The 24,141-nt window shown below is 43.2% G+C and overlaps 2 protein-coding genes across 2 annotated transcripts; both read left to right on the forward strand.

Annotated features, from left to right (window-relative positions):
• Positions 1–8,713: 8,713 nt before the first annotated feature.
• LOC135496516 (uncharacterized) lies at positions 8,714–10,178 on the forward strand. The gene has a single exon (XM_064785877.1). It carries the CDS (start codon positions 8,714–8,716, stop codon positions 9,743–9,745), a length of 1,032 nt encoding a protein of 343 aa, XP_064641947.1. The 3' UTR covers positions 9,746–10,178.
• A 3,335-nt stretch (positions 10,179–13,513) lies between these two features.
• On the forward strand, positions 13,514–14,371 carry LOC135496517 (putative nuclease HARBI1). Its single transcript, XM_064785878.1, has one exon. It carries the CDS (start codon positions 13,514–13,516, stop codon positions 14,369–14,371), a length of 858 nt encoding a protein of 285 aa, XP_064641948.1.
• Positions 14,372–24,141: the final 9,770 nt, after the last annotated feature.

The following is a 24,141-nucleotide window of genomic DNA, read 5'->3' on the forward strand; positions in this document are numbered from 1 at the left end:
ACCAAGCTCGCGATTCAACTATCAGTGACTTTAACCCTTTCTGACCCATTTCCCGGTTCAAAATACCAGCTCCTTATTCGCTTAACTCGTTTTAACCCTGTACGGCATGTACGCCGCGCGCTTATGCATTGAAGGCCTATTTGGTACACTGATGTGAAAGTAAATATTGTGACCTGTTTTAAAGGTCCCGCCCTATTGTTCGACAATGGTTCAGTGATTTCAAATACCTGACGGGCTCATCTTGCCTGTAGGTGTATTGTCTCATGTGTGAATAGTTTCGACGTCCTGTGAGAGGTGAGAGACCCCTATTGGCTACTTCGTGTAACTTTATTTTGCCTACATAGCTGCTGCCTAGAGCGTCCCTTTAAACACTATGAAGACTGTGACACTGGTGTGAAAGTAAATATAGTCCACTATTTAAAAGTCCTGTTCTATTGTTTGATGGGATTTCATGAATAGCAATATGGGCCCAGGCTTATACATCGTAGACGTATTACAGTCATTTGAAAGTCAGTATAGTCCCCAGTTTTAAAAGTCCGGGTGATTTTTCAGGAATTTAAAGATGACTACTGCATTAACTTTCATATAAGGCCATTGATTTTGAACATTCTGCCCTAGGTCATATGCATTCGGAGAGCGCGATCGCTACTGGGGACCTTTTGGTCGCTCGTAGGACCCACTTTGATAATCGCCGCCCAGACCCTCACGTGACCCGCGTGTTAATAGATGGCGACGGCGTTGTTCCAGGCGGTGGTCGACATGTCCATTAAAGGGGCACTATAGGCAGCATCTTGGTAGGCAACATAAAGTTACACAAAGTAGCCAGTGAGTCTCTCACCTCTCACAGTTTGTCCTAACCTAGTCACGCCTGTAACAGGGATACATTCAGTGATGAATCAAATAAGACCTAATGCCCTTACTCTGTTTATAAGTCAGCTAAAGTTGGCCAATTTGACCCCCTGCTCCTACATAGTCCCCCTTTAATGGGAAACTATAGGCAACAGCTAGGTAGGCAAGATAAAGTTACACAAAGTCGCCAATAAGGGTCTCTCACACAACAGTATGTTGAAACTATGCACACGTGTTCGAGTGAGTGATAAATCTAACTCCTCCCCCCCCCCCAACCCACCCCACCCAAACGAACGGCCACCCCTTTAAAGGGAGACTATATAACCCACTCGTACTCGTATGGTTTTTGCAGGTCTGTCGTCAGTTGGAGTAGGTCTAGTTACTCAACGGTAATTCAGTACGTATTTCCGTAGTTGGCGTACGCCTTTATTCCAATAATCCCAAGAACGGGCATCAGAGAAGCTAGGATAGCAGCCAACGCCATCTATAATTGTTCCAAGAAACCATGATCCAATAAATCGACCGCTATTTTGATATCGTCATTATGATCGCTCCGCCTGTTCGCGTGGTGGCGTGGTGGTCGCGTGGTGCCCGTGGTGGCGTGGTGCAAATACCGCCTGCCCATTTGGAGTCAATTATGAATTGAGGTAGTCCAGCTCTCTATTATGGGTCATGCTTGGCTAGTTTCTTAAAAATGTGAAAGAATAGGGTCTGAATTACTAGTATTGACCCTCAGTGGACTGGTTTCCACAGGAATCAAGTAATATCCCTGGAGCTAGATGTGATGAAGGGGCCATTTCCCTTTTATGCTCCATAACATCCAAATGCCAAAATTAAGAAAATCACTCACTTTGCTATGGAATCATACTGTGGGTGTTGACAAAGTTCAGAATTGGTCATCATCATGACGTCTATGGCACGCCTTTTTCCAAATATTTCATAAAATGAGATTATAAGTTATAGAGTGATCGCGGATAAAAGTCCTTTTAGGGTTACATGAATGCAAATTATATCACAAAGGGAAGCCATTCTATGTGTGGTGGATGATGGGGCCCATTCAAATAAAAGTCAAAGAAATATGTTAACTCACCAAATTGCAAGAAACACGGATTGATCACATATCTCTTATAAGTTGTAATATATCCATCACAAATAAGAAACATGTGAAATCAACAATAGTGCGAGTGAAAGCAACTTGGCTTCTCCGTGTAACATGGTACCTTGTATTCCTTGATGTCTTACCAATGTGTATCACATCCCTGGCCATTGACAGATAACAGCCACTATGGTTCGACTAGGGAAAAAGGCATCACTGTGTGGTAAAACTTTTGTCATTGCCTTCTGCATGTCTACAGTCAGTCATCTCTTCAAGAACTGAGACCGGCCCCTGGACACAAAATGGGCCACCCTCTACCTTCTGCATTGTACACTGACTTGTGCATCAGAAGATGCAGGTGTCAGTCAAACACATGAAGGCAATAGCTGCATTTCTAAGTGACCATGGTCAAATCAAATTCTCGTAGGCTACCGTTATGGTGTGTAACTTAATGCATCTTCTCCACTAGAACCAATTCATCAATGAAAACCAGTCCAGTACAAACAAGTTGGTTGGTATTACATAATCACTGCTCACCAAAGCAGACAAAGGTAAATGACGACTGTGACCAACAGAGAATTTAAAAGCCCTCATGAAATGATCAACTTATGTTCACAAGTGGTTAATACTAGCTGTTCTATTGGATGTTCACCCCCAATTGCACCAAGGAAAAGTATTATAAAATCTACTTTTTTGCTGAATTTATGCTTAAAATGACAAATTCCAATGACTTTTATGATCCAAATCAGTAATATGAACCTTGTACCATACACCTGAGTCTTTGTTTGGAACAATATCAGGTTCTTACTTAGGATTTCAGCACTTTACAAATCACACAAAATCGCCTTGATATAAGCACCCAAAGGGAAAAAAAGTCAAATGCCCATACTATACCAAGAGCTATAATCTACCATACCAATGGAATTTTTGTTTCATAAGTTAATTCCAACTGTGTAAAGTTTGACTTGGTAAAACCTTACATATGTAAACCAACTTGCATTTCAAGTCACACAATATAGAATATAAATGGTCAACAATGACAGTTGACGTGACCAGTTGGGCATTTTGGCTCACCATAGGGGAGTCTATACAATAGCACTGTGTCTGTTGTCCGTCGACAGTCGTTGTCGTCGTCTGTATCCTGTTTCAAAAACAGTGGCACATTCCTTATATTATATAATATAATACAGGTTTTTGATTTGACGTAATTTACATAGTCATAGAGGTCAAATGGCGTAAATGGGCCGTTTGAGTGTAACTATGGCACGTTTCTTAACTTGCAATTTGGTACACATGATCCCTATGTCATATAATATTTGACATCGAATTTCGGTCCGATCTAATTCTCGACTTGGCCACCAGCGGGCCAAGACTAAAAAAAGTAAATAGTGCAATATTTCGCTTATCTCGATATTTTTATGGTAGGTACTCCTAGCAAAGATACAACCAAAAATGGCGGCGGTTTGGAGCTAAGCTGTTCTTTTGGTCCGAGTTTTATAACCCAGTTTTTCTTTTGAAACGTTGTGATTAACAAGGTCTATTTGGTAAACAGCAGCAGCAACGAGCCAATGAGCTTGTGGTAGAATTGACCAAAGGGGGTTTTATTCTCTCTTTTTAGCTGAACATGCTGAAGGGTTTCTGGCCAAATTAGACAGCGGCTTTGTTTAGTAAAACAAGCAGTGTGTTTAGAACATATATTGCATACAGACAAGGAAAGTACCGTCCGTTCCGCATGATGAGTCGGGGAACAAAAGATCAACAAGCGATTAATACACCGAGGCAGGCTGGGGCTTATTGTAAGACTGATCAGAGATCACCACAGGAAAGGTTTAGGAAGCCCTGAATTAAAAGTTGTGTGAACTGATCGAAATAAAATGGACAGTTTAAATGAAGTAGATTGGTGGCTACTAAGGCAGATCCGGGGAACCTGTCGATCAGAGACTTGTTTTAATACAGAGTTACGCAATTTAAGAGAAGACCAGAAAAATGTTTGAGCAAGTAGGACAGACCGCATTGACGATACTCTGAAGGAGGTAAAAGATAGCATTATTAGTAGTAGTAAAGATTTGAGACACTATTTAGACATTGAGTATGCTGAAATTAGCAGTTGTATAGATCGAATAGAAGAGGCTACACCAGTGGTTTGTCCCAAGGCCAAAGACTTTGACCGGAAGCGTCTGTCATTGCGATTGGGTTACCGGATGACGCAGATGAAAAACTACCCGTAAGTGTCGAGAGTCTGCTGTGTGTCTGGCTAGAGCTAAGTGATGTCAAGTGTGTTAAATGCATGAGAACCAAGACCAGGTTTAATAAAGCTGGAGTTGTTAAGATGCGCATCACATCGGTTTCTGATAAAATCAGAGTCCTTAGGGCCAAAAACAAGCTCAAAGATAACCCTGACTCTTCAAAAACGTACGTCTTAACCCTTTCAGGACTGAATATTTTTTTCCTAAACCTCCGCTCTCTGGTCTGGATATTTTTCAAGTTTTTTCGTCCAAAATCAAAGTTTTGAAAGTAAAATATCGGCTTTGCAAGAATCGCTATGAAGTTGGCATGAATGGAAAAGGTAATTCCCCAGAAGGTCGGAAATCCCCTCCGAGCAGTTAAAAAATGCGGATTGGCATTAGAAATGACTGGAAAACCGATGTAGTGAAAAGATCGTCAATCTCGCATTTCTGCAAGACCTGTCCAGAACGGAGGTATTGCGATGCTCGCAATTTTGCGAGACTCGTCCTGAAAGGGTTAAGAGCGCCACGTCCCATGCTGAGCGGTTGACTGACTTTAACTTTCGGCAGATATTAAAAGAAATTCCTGATGGCGAGAAGTTAAGAATTACAGGTAGCGGGTGCCTTATTGGGGAATATGCCAAGCAGCCAGAAGACGAGGATAAAAACCAGGCACCTTTTGACCGCCCATCTGCCAGCGATAGAGGGATATTATGGCAAGCCAAAGCGGAATTTATTCAAGACTGTGGAATTACTATTCAAGAAGATAAATATATGTTCAAGACCAAAATATGTTCAATCCTGAATCAAATATTGTCAACCTTGAATCAAATATTGTCTACCTTGAATCAAATATGGCCAACCCTTGAACATTTTCAAAACATGAATACAAAAAGTTGATGACGTAGAACCCATGGTACTTCTGATGCGTTGCGCTTAATGACATGATTGAATTACCGGTAGTGGCGTGCATGGCACACATTATAAACATCATTTCGAAGATCCCGCAAGAGATCTTCGAAATTACTGGCATGAGCCAGTAAATTTAGCTTCTCCTTGTCCATTATAAGGATTCTTCTTCTGTCACTGTCAGTCGTGTGTCTGTTTAGTTTTGTAAAACTCGTTAAACCTCGTGCGAAGAATTCGAGCTCCGCAACGCATCAGAAGTACCATGGGTCTACGTCATCAATTTCGTGGTCACGTGCGTCTTGGATATGGTCACGTGAGTCTTGAATGTTGACAATATTTGATTCAAGGTTGAACAAAAGTATTCAAGAATGCATTATATTTTCATATATGAGATTTTACAACTTTTTAGCTCAGCTGACTCAGTCAGCCGAGCTTGTCAAATATGTTGTTCAGTGGCGTCCGTCTGTCCATCCATCCATCCATCGGTCCGTCCGTTAAACACCTGGTGCACATTTTGAATTGAGAAGAGCTAGAGGCCCTCAAATTGGCGTGTGTGTACATCAGGAGTAAGGGTACGTTGACACAAAAAATTGGAGCGATGCGCCTACAAATAAGCATTCTACGGCAATCGGAGCGTCAAGTTGAAATAGTGCAATTTCTCATGAATTATTCATTGGACAAACAACAGCTCATTTCCCCTGAAAGACAAAGATTTGCATATAATTATCACCAAAGGATTTCAAATTTCGACCAAGTTTAAGTGGTGTTATCACATGTTATGTAATTGGCAAGAAGCCAAGTGGTTTTCAAAATTCGCGGGGAACTACTATTACTCTGCTCATTCAGGGTTTATTCTCGGTCTGGGCATATGAGCTCTCGATTCGCGAAGTTTTAGACGATGATTTCGCCCAATATGGCTCAGATTTTTTAATGTAAGCAAGCACAAGGTGTTGTTGGTAGTAAACACCACAATGGTAGACGTTATTGCTATCTAATCGCTGTTTTATTGTATGAATTAGCGCTGATTAGAAGGAATTTCCCGCTAATGACGTCAACAGAATTCCCTTCTTCAATAATGGGTCGCTTCTGTCAATAACAATAAAACAACAGAAAATAGGAAAATATGAAAAAATGGCTTACCATTGGGACCTATGGGCAAGACACAATGCTAGGATCGGAAATTATATTATTTTGTTTCTATTTGCAGGTTTTTAAACCTAGTCTGAGAGTTTCGTCAATAATTTATATTTCTAAAATCGATTCGTCGCATTTCTATGTTATGGTGTATTTCGCCATCTTCACTTCTGAAGTGCGAGGTAAGTCTGTCATGTTTCTGTGATGCTGGTCGAAAAACGTTTAGATTGCGTTAAATATGCAAATATGCGTTTAATAATCAAGTGCCAGTGGTTCATTATCATGCACAGTGTGATGCATGGTTGGTAGTTTGTAAGGAATTCGGTAGTCTACACTCACTGACAGACATTTGATTTGTTCTGATGCTGTGCTACAGCTAGGCCTACTAGGGTATGTCTCCCCTTGGATTTATTTCAATTATTATATTTTGTCTTCGCTTTCGAGTAACCTATGCGTACCATAAATGACATAGGCCTAATAGTATGTATTTTCCTGGATGAGCGCAGAGTGTATCCACTATAAATCCTTCCAGTGGGCCTGTGTTGGACATTTAACTCCAAGACATGTAGAGACGAGTTCGTGACTCGGAGAGACGGGTTGTCCATAGATGAGGTTGTGACTCTGAGACAGGTTGTGCATGTTGAGACAAGGTTGTGACTTGCAAGGTTGTGATTCTGAAGACAAGTTGAAGAATGTAAACTAGGGAGTGGTGTCTGCTGTCTACTTTGTTATCTATTTTAAATTTTTTTGAAAAAAAAAGATTTATCTACATGTAGGCGTAGTGATTGTACAGCTGTTTGTATCAAGATATAAAGTAGTGACTGATGAATGATGAATCATTCATAATTTGTTTTCTATTTTCAGATACTAGGTGCTGATACCCATTGTCTTCGCTGAATTTGGTGGCTGTTGTAATATTGAGTTTGCCTCCCCATCAGGGTCGCACCTATTGGAAAAATGTTGATTGCATCCAGGCAATCCAAGACCTATTGCCTCCGTGCAATCCAATAAAGCTCTCAAAATCTATTGCCTAATCCAATAAGTCTATTTATGTTAACACTGCCTGTAATTGAAAACATTCATTTGTACGTATCAAAATATCATGCTTTTTACATGTCTGTGTTTTATTTAAGGCAACTCATAAAGAAGGTTATCCAAAACTAACCAGCTACTACTTTCACAAGCAACCATAATTTAAACCAAAACCTTCTTCCTAAACATGGCACATTTAATCTCGGATTACCTTTTTATTGACTCGCCTTGTATCTATTCTATTCCATAGCACCATCTTGATCAGGGATTCCCGTGTATTTTTTTTTACTTTTACAATATATTCATGAATATATCTGATTCCCATGTGATTTTCTTAATTTCAATCAACCTTTTTGAGTAAATTCCAATCACCTGCTGGGCAGGTCAATCTAGAACAATAAAGTTTATTTTGTTTACCAACTCTTTGTTGTTGTCTTTTCTTCAGTGCAACTAACACCATCCCAAACATTTGACCGCATCAACACACCTGCCCTCCCTCCTGTTCACCAGTTCAGCTGAGCGCCAGGCCCTTGGGCCTCTTGTTGTATTCATGTGTTGAAAATGTTCAAGGGTTGGACATCAGGGTTGAACATATTTTGGTCTTGAACATATATTTAACTTCTTGAATAGTAATTCCACAGTCTTGAATAAATTCCGCTTTGGCTCGCCATAGGAGTTACAGTGATGACGCTAATCGGTAGCCGCTGCCGTGATTTTATGCGGGGAGGTAATCAAAGCTAGTACATTCCCCAGCCCTGAAGCTATCAGTGTCGAACTGGAATATAAATGGCTAGACATTAGAAAACAATTACGTTGCAAAATAATAAACCACATAAATAATGACATATTCTGTCTGAACGAAACCCATCTCACTGGTGATACGATTGAGGTAGATGGTTACAAGTGGTTTGACCACCGGTGGACTTGTATCCACAAGGATGTCCCGCATGTATCCGGAGGTGTGGGGATTTCGGTAAAAAACTGTTTAGTGAACGCTTTTGATATAAGCATAGGCAATAAATCAGTCGATGGCATTTTGGTCTTGGAAAAAACGAACTGTCTGACTTTACGTTCGTTGTATTCGCATGTTATTTACCTCCTTCTAACTCGAGTAGAAGTGATGCAACAGAATTTTTCGCGCATCTCATAACCAAAATATATCCGTTTAGCTACAGTACGCAGACTGTATTGTGCTCGGAGGTGACTATAATGCAAGAATTGGTAACCTCAGTGACGTCATTGATAGAGAAGACATTGGGTGAGGTCAAATCTCAGAGTTTACTAAGTGTTAACACCAGGTGTTAAGAAAGTGTTCCAAAACCCCGAGATTTGACCTCCTCACTTGACTCCTAGTTAACACTTTCTTAACACCGAGTTGACACTAAGTTAACACTTGGTAGACACCTAGGGAACACTTTGATCGCTCAGGTGTTCCCTTAATCTGAGGAAGTGGCCAAGTGTTAAGAAAATGCATTACAGATCGTGTACATCAGGTGTTAACCTCCTGGAGGTTAACACCTGTGAGAGGTCAATTCTCAGAGTTACAAAGGCAGCCATGTTTGCGATTCCTATGTTTCAAGTTGTTGCCCTAAGACATAATAGAAGAGCAGAGAACTTTATTCGAACGCCTGCCTACAGTGGAGAACCGATTGAGCGGCATATGAGGCTCAACCAAGAACAATTTGATCACCTTGTTGATTATTTTCATGGATGGAGGCAGGCTAATCACCAGGGGAATGGCCAAGTCAACGCAAGTACATCTTCAAGAAGAATGAACACTTTTTTGCACTACCTCGCTTCAGGAGGCTTTCACAGACAGGTCGGTTATGCTGTTGGTTATGCTAAGCCAACTGCAATATTACATGTGACTGAGGTTTCTGACTTTTTCTTTGACATAGCTGCGCGTCATATTTCATTCCCTGAGCAGGATGAGTTTGATCAACTGGCCCAGCCTCTGGTTGATATCGACGGAGTTGAGCGGCAAGTGATTCTTTTCATAGACGGCGTTATTGTGAAAATCCAAAAGCCTGATAGGGCTGGTGATGCGTATTACTGTGGGAGGCCGGGGAAATGTTGCGACTCCATCAACGTGCAGTACGTTGTAGATCGATTTGGCAGGGTAAGACACGTTATAAGCGGAGTACCTGGATCGACGCACGACAAAACAGCGGCCGAGTGGTCTCGAGAATTGTTCGACTTCCTTGATCAACTTCCAGAGGAGTATGTTATGCTTGGTGATCCTGCCTACAGGAACCTGCACCGATCTGTGCTGATTACTTTTACTGGAAATAATCTTCGACAGGAACAACTAGATTTTAACAACAGATGCACTCGACTCCGTCAAATAGTTGAGAGGTCTATCGGATGTACTGAACTGATATGGAGGATCAATCAGCTAAAAGAGAATAGGTACGCTGCGAAATATGGCCCTGTTTTTCCATCAAAATGCACTGTAGCAACATGCGTGTTACACAACCTTTACACCAATTTCTTGGCTTGAACCATATGTGAAAGACAAAGACAAAAGTAAAATAACTGAAAATGATTGCTTATTCTTAGTATCCCCAATTTAGTAACTGAAAGAGAAGCCTACTTGGCTGTCCAATCTGTGGCATGTCACTACTTGTAAACAACTCCTGAACCAAAAATATGATGGAATAGTCATGGCTAGAACTGAAGAAACAAAATAGTCTGTTATCACACAACAATTGTACCTCTCTGTTTTGTGGGTATAGTATAGATCAAGCCACCACTATAAAGAGCCATCTATAAAATTAACTAAAACTAATTCCTTGCTGTTAGCGTGACAAATCGCAGTTTCTGTAACTGTTTTCATCAATAAAATGTTGTTCACTCAGCAATCATGGTAATTAATTGCATAAAAAGAGTCTTGTCTGTATGACGGGACTCGGTGCTTGAAAAATCCGGTATTGAGCGGGTTAGTAGGGCCTGTAATTTAGTCGGTATCAGGTAATTGTTCAATAATGGTTATTCCTCTCTCCTCCAACACAGCAGCACGGAATAAACGAATCTCGTACACAAGTTCACGGAGCGTATCCCTGATTTCTTTCATCAAGTCACAAGTTTGCTCTTGATGTTGCACAGAAGAGTTCATGAAATCACTTTCGTCCCTGGCCTTCTTTCCTGTGGTCACCGGGGGCATCATTTGTGAAGCAGGACGTTTTTTTCCGGCACTGGTACTGGCATCGGTTCCTGCCTGAACAGTTGGCGTTCCAGACCTTGATGTCGAAGGGGATGGAGTACTCCTATCTGAGCTGATGACAACACCGCGGTCATCTGGTATGCTGCAGTTTTCATCGCTAGGGGTTTGGGGACGGGAGTTCGTTGCAGATCCTGGCCTAGTGATGCCGGTTGGTGTCATAACAATTGCAGGTCTGGCTGCCCCGCCCTTCGGATAATAAAGTCGATGGAAAGAGTCAAAAAGTTCAAATAATTCACGAGAGTCCTTGAGTTTTAAACCAGGGTGCATATCATCTGTTGCAGCCCCTGAAGCCTGCTGTGTCTTGATGGCATCTCGATATTCCTTCCCTAGGTTCTTAAGCATATTTTCAACCACTTCGGCGTGGGTACCAACGTGGTTCCCTACTGCTGCATAAAATTCCTGGACCAGAGCATTCTTCTTGGCACGACGAAATGCCTCATGGTGATCAATCATGTACTCAAGAGTTTGCATCCTCTTCTCGAGTGTCCACTGGAAGCGTTTCTTCCCCTTTCCGTCCATGATGACTGCTCAGATGACAGACTTACACTTAAGATCTACGCATAGTCCAATTCAACCTCTCTTCAACATGGGCAAAGTGCCAGACCTGTGCAACCAGGAAACCAAGTGAAACTAACATCATTATGTAACTGTGGCATGGATTATTTACCACTGACATGTGCCAGGCTTGGCACCTTGCCCATGTAGAAGTAAAGTATCTAGAAGGTGTTAGGAAAGTATTATTCAAGTGTAATCTTGGTGTAACTCAGGTGTCACCAAGGTGTTAACCTGAACTTGGTGTCTAGGGTTCAGGTTAACACTTTTCACAGAGATTACACTTGGATAATCTAGGTGTAGAGTTAACTCTGAGATTTGACCTCACCCATTGTGCCACCTCGTAGATATTTGGACACTGCCCGAAACGAGCAGGGAAGTCTCTTCATTGATTCCTCAAGGATATTCGATTTTGGGTGGCAAATGGTAGAGTTAACCCAGAATATAATAATTTTACATTCGTGTCTACTAGTGGCAAATCTAATACTGTCACAAGACTCGATTGGGAGGTGTACTGGCTGTAAAGTAGACCTCATATCTGATTTTGTTGAAGAATTAGATTTGAGTCGATTGTTAGGTGAGAGAAGTAATGCCCTGATCACTCTGTAGCTACCATGATACTAGACTGTGGTGGGCGAATTAAGATGCCAATCAAGGGGCAAGTAGAAGGTGTTTTTTCGATCGGCAACCTAATCCCTAGATTCTTAATAATGTTTTGACGGCTCGGAGAGAACAAGAACGTGTAGATGAGGTGTATGATAATTTGTTTAAGGCAATAATCTCCGAGATGGTCTCACACCTGCGTTTTGTTGATGTTGGCCCTAAGTCAAAGAAATTGCAGAGACACTGCAAACTGTATTGCAACAACGAATTCTCGGCATTATGGTATGATGTAACAAAGAAAGAAAGGGCCTTTGTGAAAAGTACTAGGCATAAGGACGCTAGGTCACGGTTTGACCGACGACTAAGGTTCTAGGAGTGTATTTATTCCATAAATAAGATGTTAGTGTTTGACGAGATGCAAACAACGGATCCGAGGTCCTTTTGGGATGCGGTCAACATACAGAGCATGCTCCGCACAAAATAGTGAACTCTTCACTGTCTCCATTTTCCGCTTACACAGTAGACAGTTCACAGTTGGCCAGATGCTTTCGCCGTCTATTATCCGCTTCTTGAATTAACAATGAGTGGGCCCATACGTGAGACAAAAGTTACCAGATTGTGACACGTGGCTGTGAATGATAGGATCCTGACCCCTGATCACTGCCAAACTTCATACGTGAGACAAAAGTTACCAGATTGTGACTCGTGGCTGGGAATGATAGGACCCTGACCCCTGATCACTGCCAAACTTTATATCTGAGACAAAAAGTTACCAGATTGTGACTCGTGGCTGTGAATGATAGGACCCCGACCCTTGATCACTGCCAAACTTTATATGTGAGACAAAAAGTTACCAGATTGTGAATCGTGGCTGTGAATGATAGGACTCCGACCCCTGATCACTGCCAAACTTTATATGTGAGACAAAAAGTTACCAGATTGTGAATCGTGGCTGTGAATGATAGGACCCCGACCCCTGATCACTGCCAAACTTCATACGTGAGACAAAAAGTTACCAGATTGTGACTCGTGGCTGGGAATGATGGGACCCCGACCCATGATCACTGCCAAACTTCATGCGTGAGACAAAAATTTACCAGATTGTGACTCGTGGCTGGGAATGATGACCCCGACCCATGATCACTGCCAAACTTCATACGTGAGACAAAAATTTACCAGATTGTGACTCGTGGCTGGGAATGATGACCCCGACCCATGATCACTGCCAAACTCATTCATACGTGAGACAAAAAGTTACCATTGAGATTGTGACTCGTGGCTGGGAATGATGACCCCGACCCATGATCACTGCCAAACTCATTCATACGTGAGACAAAAAGTTACCATTGAGATTGTGACTCGTGGCTGTGAATGATAGGACCTAACCGTCCCAACTCCTCATACTCTTGGCACATAGGGGAAAAAGGTCTCTTATTGTGACATGTTGGTGGAAATGATACCGCCTGTAGCCGCCCATCCTCGCTGCTAAAATGAAATAAAAGAGTCAAAATTTCAAATTCAAATTGATTTATTGATTGATTATCTATTCGACTACAGTCAAAAACGATATATATAGTACAAATTAACAACACGTGGTCATTCAACAATATTCCAGAATATTCAATGGTATTCTTCGTTGCGCAAAAGCAAACACACAGTAGAATGTTCACTGTTTAATGCGATATCGACAACAGTGAAATGCTCTACTGTTGTATAGTAGAGAGTACGTTGGTTTACGAACTCGTACACCGCTCTTTTATCGATTTGCGTCATATTCACAAAGCACTCGTTACTTCAATCGACCTCGTAACGGGTTACTAGAATTACGTGAGGTGTTTTAGGCTTCGTTGAGTTTTCGTAAATAGCTTGAAACACTTGTACGCTACAATCATGGCAGCTGCGTTGGTTTTATTGGAAGAGGTTGAGGCCAGACGGGCTTTACGGCGGCAGCGTGTGTTTAGAGACAGATTACAACCACTCGACGTCTACGATGACGTAGATTTACATCAGCGGTACCGGATGACTCGACCAGTCCTCCTTGAAATCATCGACCTGTTAGCAGGTGAGATTGCCCCAGCCACCATGCGATCACGTGCAGTACCAGCAACTCTCCAGGTCTGTGTTGCACTCAGATTTTTTGCTACCAGTTTTCAACTTGTTAATGGGGACATGGCTAGTGGCTTGAGTCAACCAACCATATCAAGGATTGTGACCAGAGTTTCCTCTGCTTTAGAAGCTAAAGTACAGCAGTTTATAGTGTTTCCTCGAACGGCTGCCGAGCAAGAGCGTGAGAAAGAGGGTTTCTACTATGAACGCCATCGGATTCCGAATGTCGTCGGCTGTATAGATGGTTCACTTATTCCAATTAAGTGTCCCTCCGTAAACGAGGCGTCTTATATCTGCAGGAAACAGCGACATGCCATAAATGTGCAAGGAGTCTGTTCGCATGACTTGAAATTCACTAATATCGGTGCCCGTTGGCCAGGTGCCACACACGATGCGTTTATCTGGTGTAACTGCAGCTTAAAGGCGAAGATGGAACGTGGACTACTGGATGATGGTGGATACCTGCTAGGTGACAGTGCCTATCCTCTCAGACCCTACCTAATGACCCCTGTATCCCACCCAGAAGATGCTGCAGATAGACGATATAACGTTCACCACCGGCGAGTTCGAAGCATCATTGAACGAACATTTGGAAGATGGAAAAACAGATGGAGGTGCTTTACTTATTTTATTGCCAAATAAACAACCGAACCATCACCAATTACTGCTTGGGAGAAATATGTGTGATTGGCCACAACAACGGTTAAACAACAAAATTCTGTAGATCTACCATAACACATGAGGAAAAAAACTATGATATCTACCATAACACATGATTGTTTTGAAGAAAAAAACTATGATAAGCAATTATATATCTCACACAGGTTACACATGTAGTAGGCTACAACTCAGTCACCTAGGGCAGGTGTAGAACCCAGGCACAATTGTCCGTAATATTTCGGCAGTGTTAACAAGTTTCCCATGAAGGAATCACTCTCCTTTGCCCATATTTTCCAGTACAGCAAATGAAGACGGTCTAGACCTGTGTTCCTTCCGTTTTGGACCAAAATCCTCCGAACAATATTCCTCCGCTTTCGTGACTAGTACCTCCAAAAGATGCACAGCCTTCTCAACTTCTACCCGCTCCTTCTCTACCTCAACTACTTCAGCTGCATGGGAAAGTTTCCTTTCTGCTGCAGATCCCATGGATGAACCAGCCTTTCCTGATCGCCGGACAGAAGAAGATGAAGCTGAAGGAACGTCACCATCCGAGATGTCATCGACAGGATGAGTGATGAATGGCGCTACAACTCGACGATTTGTCTGAAATGTTGACGAAATTAAAATCATGTTAATTTTAGTAAAATTCTTATGTAGTTCATTTCTTGACCACTCAAACTTTTTGGGGTGTGGGATGTACTGTCAAATGCAGCGTTCGTCTGTCTGTCGGTCGGTACGTTTCCTGTTCTAGCCGAGTAATTTGGGGGAAAGGGAGATGTGAAATTAGAACACTCCCTCCTTCCTTAAATACATAGATGCACAAACACCACTTCATGGGCCATCCCGCTAAATTAGTAATTTTTTTTCTATCTTACCTTTGGTGATCCCCGAAAGTCAAGTACAGATGACGTTCTTGCTGGGACAGAAGAACCACACTTTGAAGATTGCAAGCTGCGGCGTTGTGGTGGTGGAGTAGGAGAACGGACGGCTTCATCGGAGTTGACATCATCACGGCGTGTCATGGTACATGAAGCTCTCTTATTTCGAGCAGCCTGAAAAATAAGATCCATTGTGACTGATTACAAGCAAAAAATACAAATTGTTTGCTTCATGCATTAGTTTATAGGCTTTTATGATTATAAAGCTAATTATTTAGCGCTTAATACAATATCACCAATATTTAAGGCATAAAATCGAGCAATTAGTCTTTAACATGGGTGAAGTAAACAATACTTAAAGTATCACCAATATTTAAGGCATAAAATCGAGCAATTAGTCTTTAACATGGGTGAAGTAAACAATACTTAAAGTATCACCAATATTTAAGGCATAAAATCGAGCAATTAGTCTTTAACATGGGTGAAGTAAACAATACTTAAAGTCAGTGATTTCTGCAAATCTACACGAGCGGACGTCTTTGCTGGAAGAGGAGAATCTCCCATGGACTCCATAAACGATCGGGAGACGGGATTCCTTGGTGGTGGAGAAGGAGAACGGACGTCTTCATCGTAGACGGCAATGTCTGGGGACGCAATGGTATCTATTTCGTTTCAAAGTTCCTGTAAATTCAATTTTAGTGGTTGAAATGGATATCAAAGAGAGGAGGGTTTGTTACATTCGATCGAAACAGCCTTGTGTAGTCAACAGTTGGTCCATATTATCGAATCAACATCGTTACAATATCAGGTTGTAGTGGTTGGGGGGGGGGGGGGGGTAGGGGTCCTCACTCGAGATTTTTGTATGATGAAGTTCGGGAGATTTATTTACCATTTTCGACATGGCATACCAGTTTTACCCGTGGCAAAAAGAAGTATGCGTTATGCCTGTCACTTTTTTCTTGCCATGGGGGTGGTAGAGTTACTAACTCATTCTCTAGACTCGGCCATCTTTGAAACGTGTCTTTGAACACTGGTTGCCAACAACTTACTTGTTCTGATATCTACGTTTCGAAATCGAAGTCGCGGTCCTCGTGGTTGTCATGGTCGCCGGAGACAGGCTCTTCTCATTAACACCAACTTGGCAATTGGTCGTTTTATATGCCCACATTTTGTTTTGACCTCAGCGACTCTGACTACACCGTCTGAGCCGGCAAAAACCTTAACTATTCTCCCTAGCAACCAACTACCGCAAGGGCGGTCAAAGTCACAAATCAAGACCAGATCATCAATTTTAAGGTTTTTACGGGAAGTAGACCACTTTTTCCTATTCATGAGGGTATGCAAGTAATCCCTGTACCATCTCTCCCAAAGTTTATTGGTCAAAGCTTGGGCCTGGCGCCAACGTCGCCCAATGGAAATTTCCTTTCCATAAAAAACACAAGGGGGCAGGTTTTCGCAAGTCTGGCCGAGCAGAAAGTGGTTGGGTGTAAGGGTCTCCAAGTCATCGACATCATCACTAACGGAAATAATGGAAAATTATTCCGCCTCTGCAGCCACGGTGAGCAAAACTTCACCGGTGAGCGTTTTGACGACTGTAACGTACAGGGCGTGAACCGCCCCGAGCCGTCACTTTTGGAGGGGAAATGTCCACGGCCTCCCAGAGGTCAGATGCTCGACTGTCTGTCTCCAGAGATCCTTCCCCTTATATATGTTAATGGCAAGGTCATCCGACCACGAAGATAATCACGCAATTCTTTGGACTTACCCTCGTTCTTTATTTTGGAAGATTTAAAAAACTCGAGAGGTCTTTTTAAACGGCCTTGGTATGTTTTCCCTTTTTTGCCCTGAAGTTCTTCCTTGTCTAGCTCTCTCTCTCAGATGGGCGCCCTGTGGTCTGGTTTATATACAGGCCCTATAAGGGCCAGCCAATGATAGCCGGTCACATGATGTTTCTAGTTTTGGGAGACTCGCGGCAGGATGCCCGAATTCCACGAACAACCCACCTGGTTAACTATAGTTACCCCGGCGGACTATAAGGGAACCAGTACACGACTAAACAAGTCGTTCAGCTAAACCATTGAAGTGAGGCGCACTAGGGGGGTTAAAATGCCACTCAACATTTTGCTGCAATAGCTGGCCAAAAATTCTAGACTGATTCCATTTCTCAATACATCTTCGGAGTTTGCGTTCGGCACCAACGAAGTTTGTACCGTTATCGGAGTAAATGATTTTTGGGCGACCTCTCAGAGCAATGAAACGACGAAGCGCAAGGATGAACGAATCGGTTTCCAAACTTTGAGCTATCTCAACGTGGATGGCCTTGGTAGTTAAACACACAAACAAACAACCGTAGCGCTTTTGCGATTTCCGGAATTGCGTAACTATGATTGGAGCAAAGTAATCAATTACGAACGCATTGAACACTGGGGTGCCACCAAGAAGTCTGATTTGCGGTAAATCAGCCATCATTGGGGGCTTTGGCTTCGGCAACATGGACACGATCTAAGGACTCTGCTGATAGTGGAGCGCGCTTTAAGGATCCAAAATCCATTCTGCCGCATGTGGTTACAAAATTAATCAATGCCTTCATGGAACACAAGCCGGTGATTCCTCAAAATGATCAATCGCGTGATCCTTGATTTGGGACTAAGAATAATCGGGTACTTGGAACTGTACGCCAACGTCGATTTACCAATTCGACCGCGTGACCGCAACAGTAACAGGCCATCAGAATTAAAAAATGGCTCAACTTTCTAAGACTGCTCTTTGAGGATACAGCCTTGCCCATACTCAGATTCGCAATCTCATTGGCAAAAAGAGCCGACTGGGACAACTTGATCAAACCATGTTCTGCTTGGATCTTGTCATCAACAGTGATAGGCCCGGACATTCGGTCAATTTTACGCTTGCGGCAATTGCCAATGAAGCGCAATACCAAACAGGTATTTCGCCACAACCTTGTCCAAGATGTAAATCTTTCAACATCAATGAAAGCTTCACCCGGGACATGTTGCTTGTCAGTAATTTCTACATCTGCCGCAGCACAAGTTGAATCAGCGAACTGGGAAAGGTCACATTCCTCACACTGTTCCGGCCATATACGCTTTGGTAGAAGGAGAAAGGCCGGCCCATTTAACCAACGACATGAATCTGACAAAGCCTCAGCAGTCAGACCACGAGTACCATCATCGGCAACATTTAGCTTCCCAGGAATGTGATTCCATTGGCAAGAAACATCAAGAATTTCATCAATTTTATTTGCGATGAATATTGGGTGACGTGTTTTGGAGTTCTGAATCCATTGTATGACTGTACTACTGTCGGACCAGAAATGCATCTCTGATACATGATAGGTATGTTCAGCGAGAATGGACTGAGCCAGGCGTGTTCCCAATACTGCAGCTTGAAGTTCCAATTGGGGAATTTTACACAGTTTTATTGGGGCGACACGCGACTTACCCAAGACGAATCTACAACAAACATGACTATCTTCCGACTCGAACCTGAAATAACACGAGGCAGAGAATGCCTTTTCCGAGGCGTCAACAAATGTATGTAACTGAACATTCAAATCTGTTATAGGCCTACTGGATTCCCGATAGAATTTAGGAATAGACAACGATTTTAACTCATCCATGCTACTCAGCCATTCTGTGAAAACCGCATTCTGATCAACTGTCACCTCCGTATCCAATCCCAACCGTTCACGCCAGAAATCTTGCATCAGAACCCTAGGAAAAAGAGTAACTGGGGCAGTAAACCCTAGTGGATCAAAATATACTAGCAGTAATACTGAGAACTTGACGTACAGTTAGGCATTGTGCCGCTGAAAGGTTTGCCTTATCGCCTAAATTCAAATCAAATCTAAACGAATCACTTCACAAGACGAAACCCACCTGTAGCCAACATGGCCACCAGATCGCGCTGGGACTGCAGAGCTTTATCGATACCGCCAACTGAATGTAAACAATCATCCATCTAAAAACTACTGAAAACCGCTTTCGCAGCATCCGGTAGACATTTTGCTGGTCTCTAGCAGTAGATTGCAATGCATATATTGCGGACGCCGGGAAGATGTAGCGCTGAATATGTGACGTCGGTACTGATATATGTCCGGGGGCTTGTTTCTAGTTGGTCTAAACAGAAATCTCAATGCTGATTGGTCTGGTTCAGGGACCATTTCCTGAGAATACATCCCCTCGATATGCGCTACAAGCGCAACAGATTCCTCTCGAAACCTCATGAGGACACCTGTCATTGAAGTAAACAGGTTTGGACCAGTGAGCAAGCAATCGTTTAGTGATATGCCCTCATACTTTGCTGCCGCATTAAATACTCGACGAACTTTTCCAGGTTTGTATGGGTTTAAAACTAGGTGGTACGGTAAAAACCACTGATTGGTATGGGGAATATCAATTTCTTCTGACTTCAGTAGTCGGGCGTAACCTTTTTCGACATCACTCAACAACACTGCTCACGCCTTTCCTTGAGAATGGGATCACGATCAAGCCTTTTTTCTAGACTATTCAAGCGCTTTTCAGCCAGATACATGTTGTTCGGAAGGGAAATATCATCACTTTTCCAAAGCAAACCAGTCTCCAGGCGATCACCAACTTTCTTAGTAATGCTCTCCAAGATTTCTAGAGCTCTCCTAACTTCAGCCGAGTGAACTACGGACTTATCATGACTACAACCAAATGATTCAGTTTTCCACCATTCTTGAACGAGTTCAGACAATAGATTATAGATTATAAGATCGATTTCCTTACCTAGGACAGAGTGTAGTTCCAGATTAATCAGATGAGGCCACCGCCTGCTTTCTATGGACATATCGATCTTGGTGGCGGGAAGATTCAAATCGTCAACAACCCAGACACCGGAAATTTCATGAATCACATTAGTATCATGAACACCACGGAGCTTGAGATCTACTTTTTGGGAAGGCTTCACATCACGGAGCTTTAAATCATTCGGTTCCCCTGACAAAAGCAACTGATCAGCGGACCTCTTTGACAATAGAGTACACGTGCTGCAATAATCAAGTATAGCGCAAACCTCAATTTCACCTGCTGGCCCGTACAGCTTGACGGGAACGATAAAGCAATGGGTTTTATGGACTGTTCATCGCCTATTCTTACGTATTCGACGTTGAGCCACATTTCAACGTCCTCTGCTCGACCAATCGCTCGCACAAGGTTACAGCTTTATCTCGGTTACGAGTAATTTCGTCTACGTACTGTACTACGGTGCCTGGTCTCTACTGGCCGTCGACAAGTTTCTCAAGTGCACGAATGTTTCTGGTAATCGAACTCTTAGCCACCTTACGTTGGCTTAATATCGCTCGTATCTCCGCCTCCGCCATAACTTTCACGGCCAGACCACGGTCGAATCCAACACTCCAGTTCGAAGGACCAATGTCGGCCATAGGGCGTCTCCTTCCACGCAGTTGAGTACGGGTTAGTGCCGACAAAACAACAAACGACTTATTCGGCACTTGATGATCGACTCTTACTTCAAAAGATTTATTTTCTTTATATACATAAGATTGCATAATATCATTACTAAAGTTACCGTGCAAATTACCAATCCTCACGTAGTCAGTTGGTGATGGCGCTCGTCGCGACCGATTGCACTTATTCTGGTTCCACAGAGTCGAGATGACCGTTCGGACAAATTGATGCCAAAATTGTGAGATTCCGCGAAGATAGGTTGTCATTCGACAAGTGTTTTTGCCTATTGGCGATATTAGTTGGTCGGCGATGGCGCTCGTCGCGATCGATCGCACTTATTTTGGTTATAAAGAGTCGTGATAACCTTTCAGACAAATTGAGACCAAAATTTCGAGACGAGATTCCACGACAATAAGTTGTCATTCGACTAGCGATATTGAATTGGCGATGATAGTCGGTCGGCGCTCGGCGCGACCGATCATGCTCATTTTGGTTGTACAGAGTCAAGATGACCGTTCGGACAAATTTAGACCGTAATTTCGAGATTCAGTGAAGATCAGCTGTCATTCGACAAGTGATATAGCCTATTGGTGATGATAGTTGGTCTGCAATGGTGCTCATCGCAACTGATCGCGTTCGTTAAGGTTATACAGAGTAAAGATGACCGTTCAGACAAATTGAGACTGAAATTTCAAGATTCCGCGACAATACGTCGTGATTCAACTAGCGATATAGCCTACTTGCGACGATAGTCGGTCGGCGATGGCGCTCGTCACGACCGATCGCACTCATTTTCGTTATATAGGGTCGAGATGACCGTTCGGACAAATTGAGACCGAAATTTCGAGAGTCTGCGACGATACGTTGTGATTCAACCAGCGATGTAGCCTGTAATGTATAAGTATTAGAATATCGTCTGCTACGCCCGCCAGTGTCGCCCCCTAGCAATAGCATTGTAAATTAGTTAAATATAGGTTTACCCAGAATGCATCTAGAAACATGGCGTGTTGTTCGTAATTTCATTTCATGGTGTCACAAAACGGGATAAAAACCCGATGGAACAGCTGAATCTCAGGGCGCCAGCCGCTCTATCCTTAGAAGGGAACATCGCCAAGTCATGGAAGGACTTTCGGCGCAGCTGGGAAATGTTTTCCGCTGCTGCAGAGCTAGGTAAAAAGGACGAAGCCGCCCAGGTAGCCACGTTCCTCCACACAGCAGGGCTTCCGGCCCAGCAGGTTTTTGAGACATTCTCATTTGAGGCAGGTGACGAAAAGAAAATTGCAAAAGTTGTCGCCAAATTCGCAGAATTTTATGAACCCAAGAACAACCCAACCGTGTGTAGATACATGTTTAACTCTAGGCAGCAAAAAAGTGGTGAAAACTTCGCAGATTACCTGACAGCACTGAAAACACTCAGAAAAGATTGTGACTTTCCTGACACTGTTTCGGTTGAATTCCTGAGGGATCGTATTGTGTGCGGGATCTCAGATGAGAAAGTCAGGGCAAGGCTGTTACGCACGGATAAACTAACGCTACAGAACGCGATTGACACGTGTAAAGTGGCAGAGTTGAGCGAAGACCAGCTAAAATCGATCAGTGGTGGTGCTGCTGCTGATGTGAACTCTCTCAAAACAACGTCTTCGAAAGCTCGCAAACCTAAGCCAAAACCCAGGCAATTTCCCGAATGCCCTTGCTGCAACTATAACCATGACTTTGGTAAATGTCCAGCCAAAAGGCAAAACGTGTGCAAAATGTGGCAAGGAGAATTACTTCGCAGACAAGTGTCGCTCCTCACAGTCAAATAGAGGCCACATCCCACAGACGAGAGGTCGTGGTAGGGGCAGAGGCCATTCCCGTGGTCGTGGGAAATCCCGCGGAGGTTCAAGCTCTTACGCCGATAGGAATTCCGCCAAGCAGATCGATGAAAGTCAGGATGAAGCTGATAGCATTGATTTCGACTTCGAAATATGTTCGATCGCCGGCAACAGTGACCGCAGGGATTGGTATGAAACGTGTGCCATTGGCAATGTGCGCGTAAAATTCAAACTTGACAGTGGATCGCAAGTTGACATTATTCCAGAGGAGACGTTCAAAAGTCTTCCTGCAGAAATTCAGGCTAAATTAGAGCCCAGTGAATTAGTCCTCAAATCGTATAGTAACCACATGATAAAGCCCCTTGGGCAGGTTGAATTGGCCATGAAGCCTCGTACAGCGAAGGCTAGAGAAAAAGTGGCTGGTTTGATCAGAGCAACTTGCACGTTTCAGGTAGTAGGTGGCAGTGCAACCCCCATATTAGGCAAAGACACTTGTGAGAGATTGGGAATTTCGAAGCGTGTGTATGATGTAGGCGACACCCAAACCCCAGCTGCTGATCGTGACAAATCTAATTTCCCAAACCCCGATTCCGAAACCTCGCAAGTCCGTCGTATCAGAAACGCAAAACAAGCCTGTGCCTAAACCCCGTACCCGCATAGCTCACTCGGCTCCGCTCCGACCGCGCCACAACCACGCCAGCCCGCTAAGCCGCCACACCAACCCAGTAAACGAGCCCTAGATCTATTAGAGAAGAATAAGGATTTGTTTGAAGGCTTAGGTTGTCTTAGGAATAGAGAGTGTGGTATAGAGCTGGACCCCAGTGTCCCGGCTGTTCAGCTACCTCCACGCCAGATACCCTATAATAAAAGAGACAATGTCAAAGATGAATTAGATAGAATGGTAAAGTTAGGGGTCATTGAGCCTATAACAGAACCAACTGAGTGGGTCAGTCAAATTACTACTGTTATGAAGAAGAATGGCAAGGTTAGGGTATGACTAGACCCCATCCCTTTGAATAGAGCCATACGCCGCCAACATTACCCATCTACCACTCTTTAACAGGTTGCTGCTAAGATGCCAAATGCAAATGGGGTAGATTTGTCTTTAAAAGAATGCCATTTGGAATCAGCTCTGCCGGTCAGGTTTGGCAGCGACCCATGATTGAAGAATTTCGCTCAGTTGAAGGTCTAGACATCATAGTAGATCATAAGCTCTTGTCCGCAGATTTAGATGAAATCCATGATGATCGCTTAGAAGCATTCTTTTACCGCGCCCGTGACTCTGGACTAAAGTTCAACCGTCCCAAATGTGAGATTAACAGAGATTCTGTTGGCTACTCTGGTCATTTGATGACAGACGAGGGCCTTAAAGCTGATCCAGAGCGAATCCGAGCACTCCAAGAAATGCAAACACCCACAACCAAAGCTGAGTTAGAGACATTTCTGGGTATAATGGTGTACCTCGCGAAATTTGTCTCAAATTTGTCGCGAATGTCTGCGCCACTCCGTGAATTGCTAGAGAAAGGCATAGAATGGACATGGGATAAACGTCACAATGACGCTTATCATGAGTTGTTCAAGACCGCATCAGAGGCCCCAGCTCTCAAGCA

This window comes from Lineus longissimus, chromosome 12 (assembly GCF_910592395.1).
Source record: "Lineus longissimus chromosome 12, tnLinLong1.2, whole genome shotgun sequence".
NCBI lineage: Eukaryota > Metazoa > Nemertea > Pilidiophora > Heteronemertea > Lineidae > Lineus > Lineus longissimus.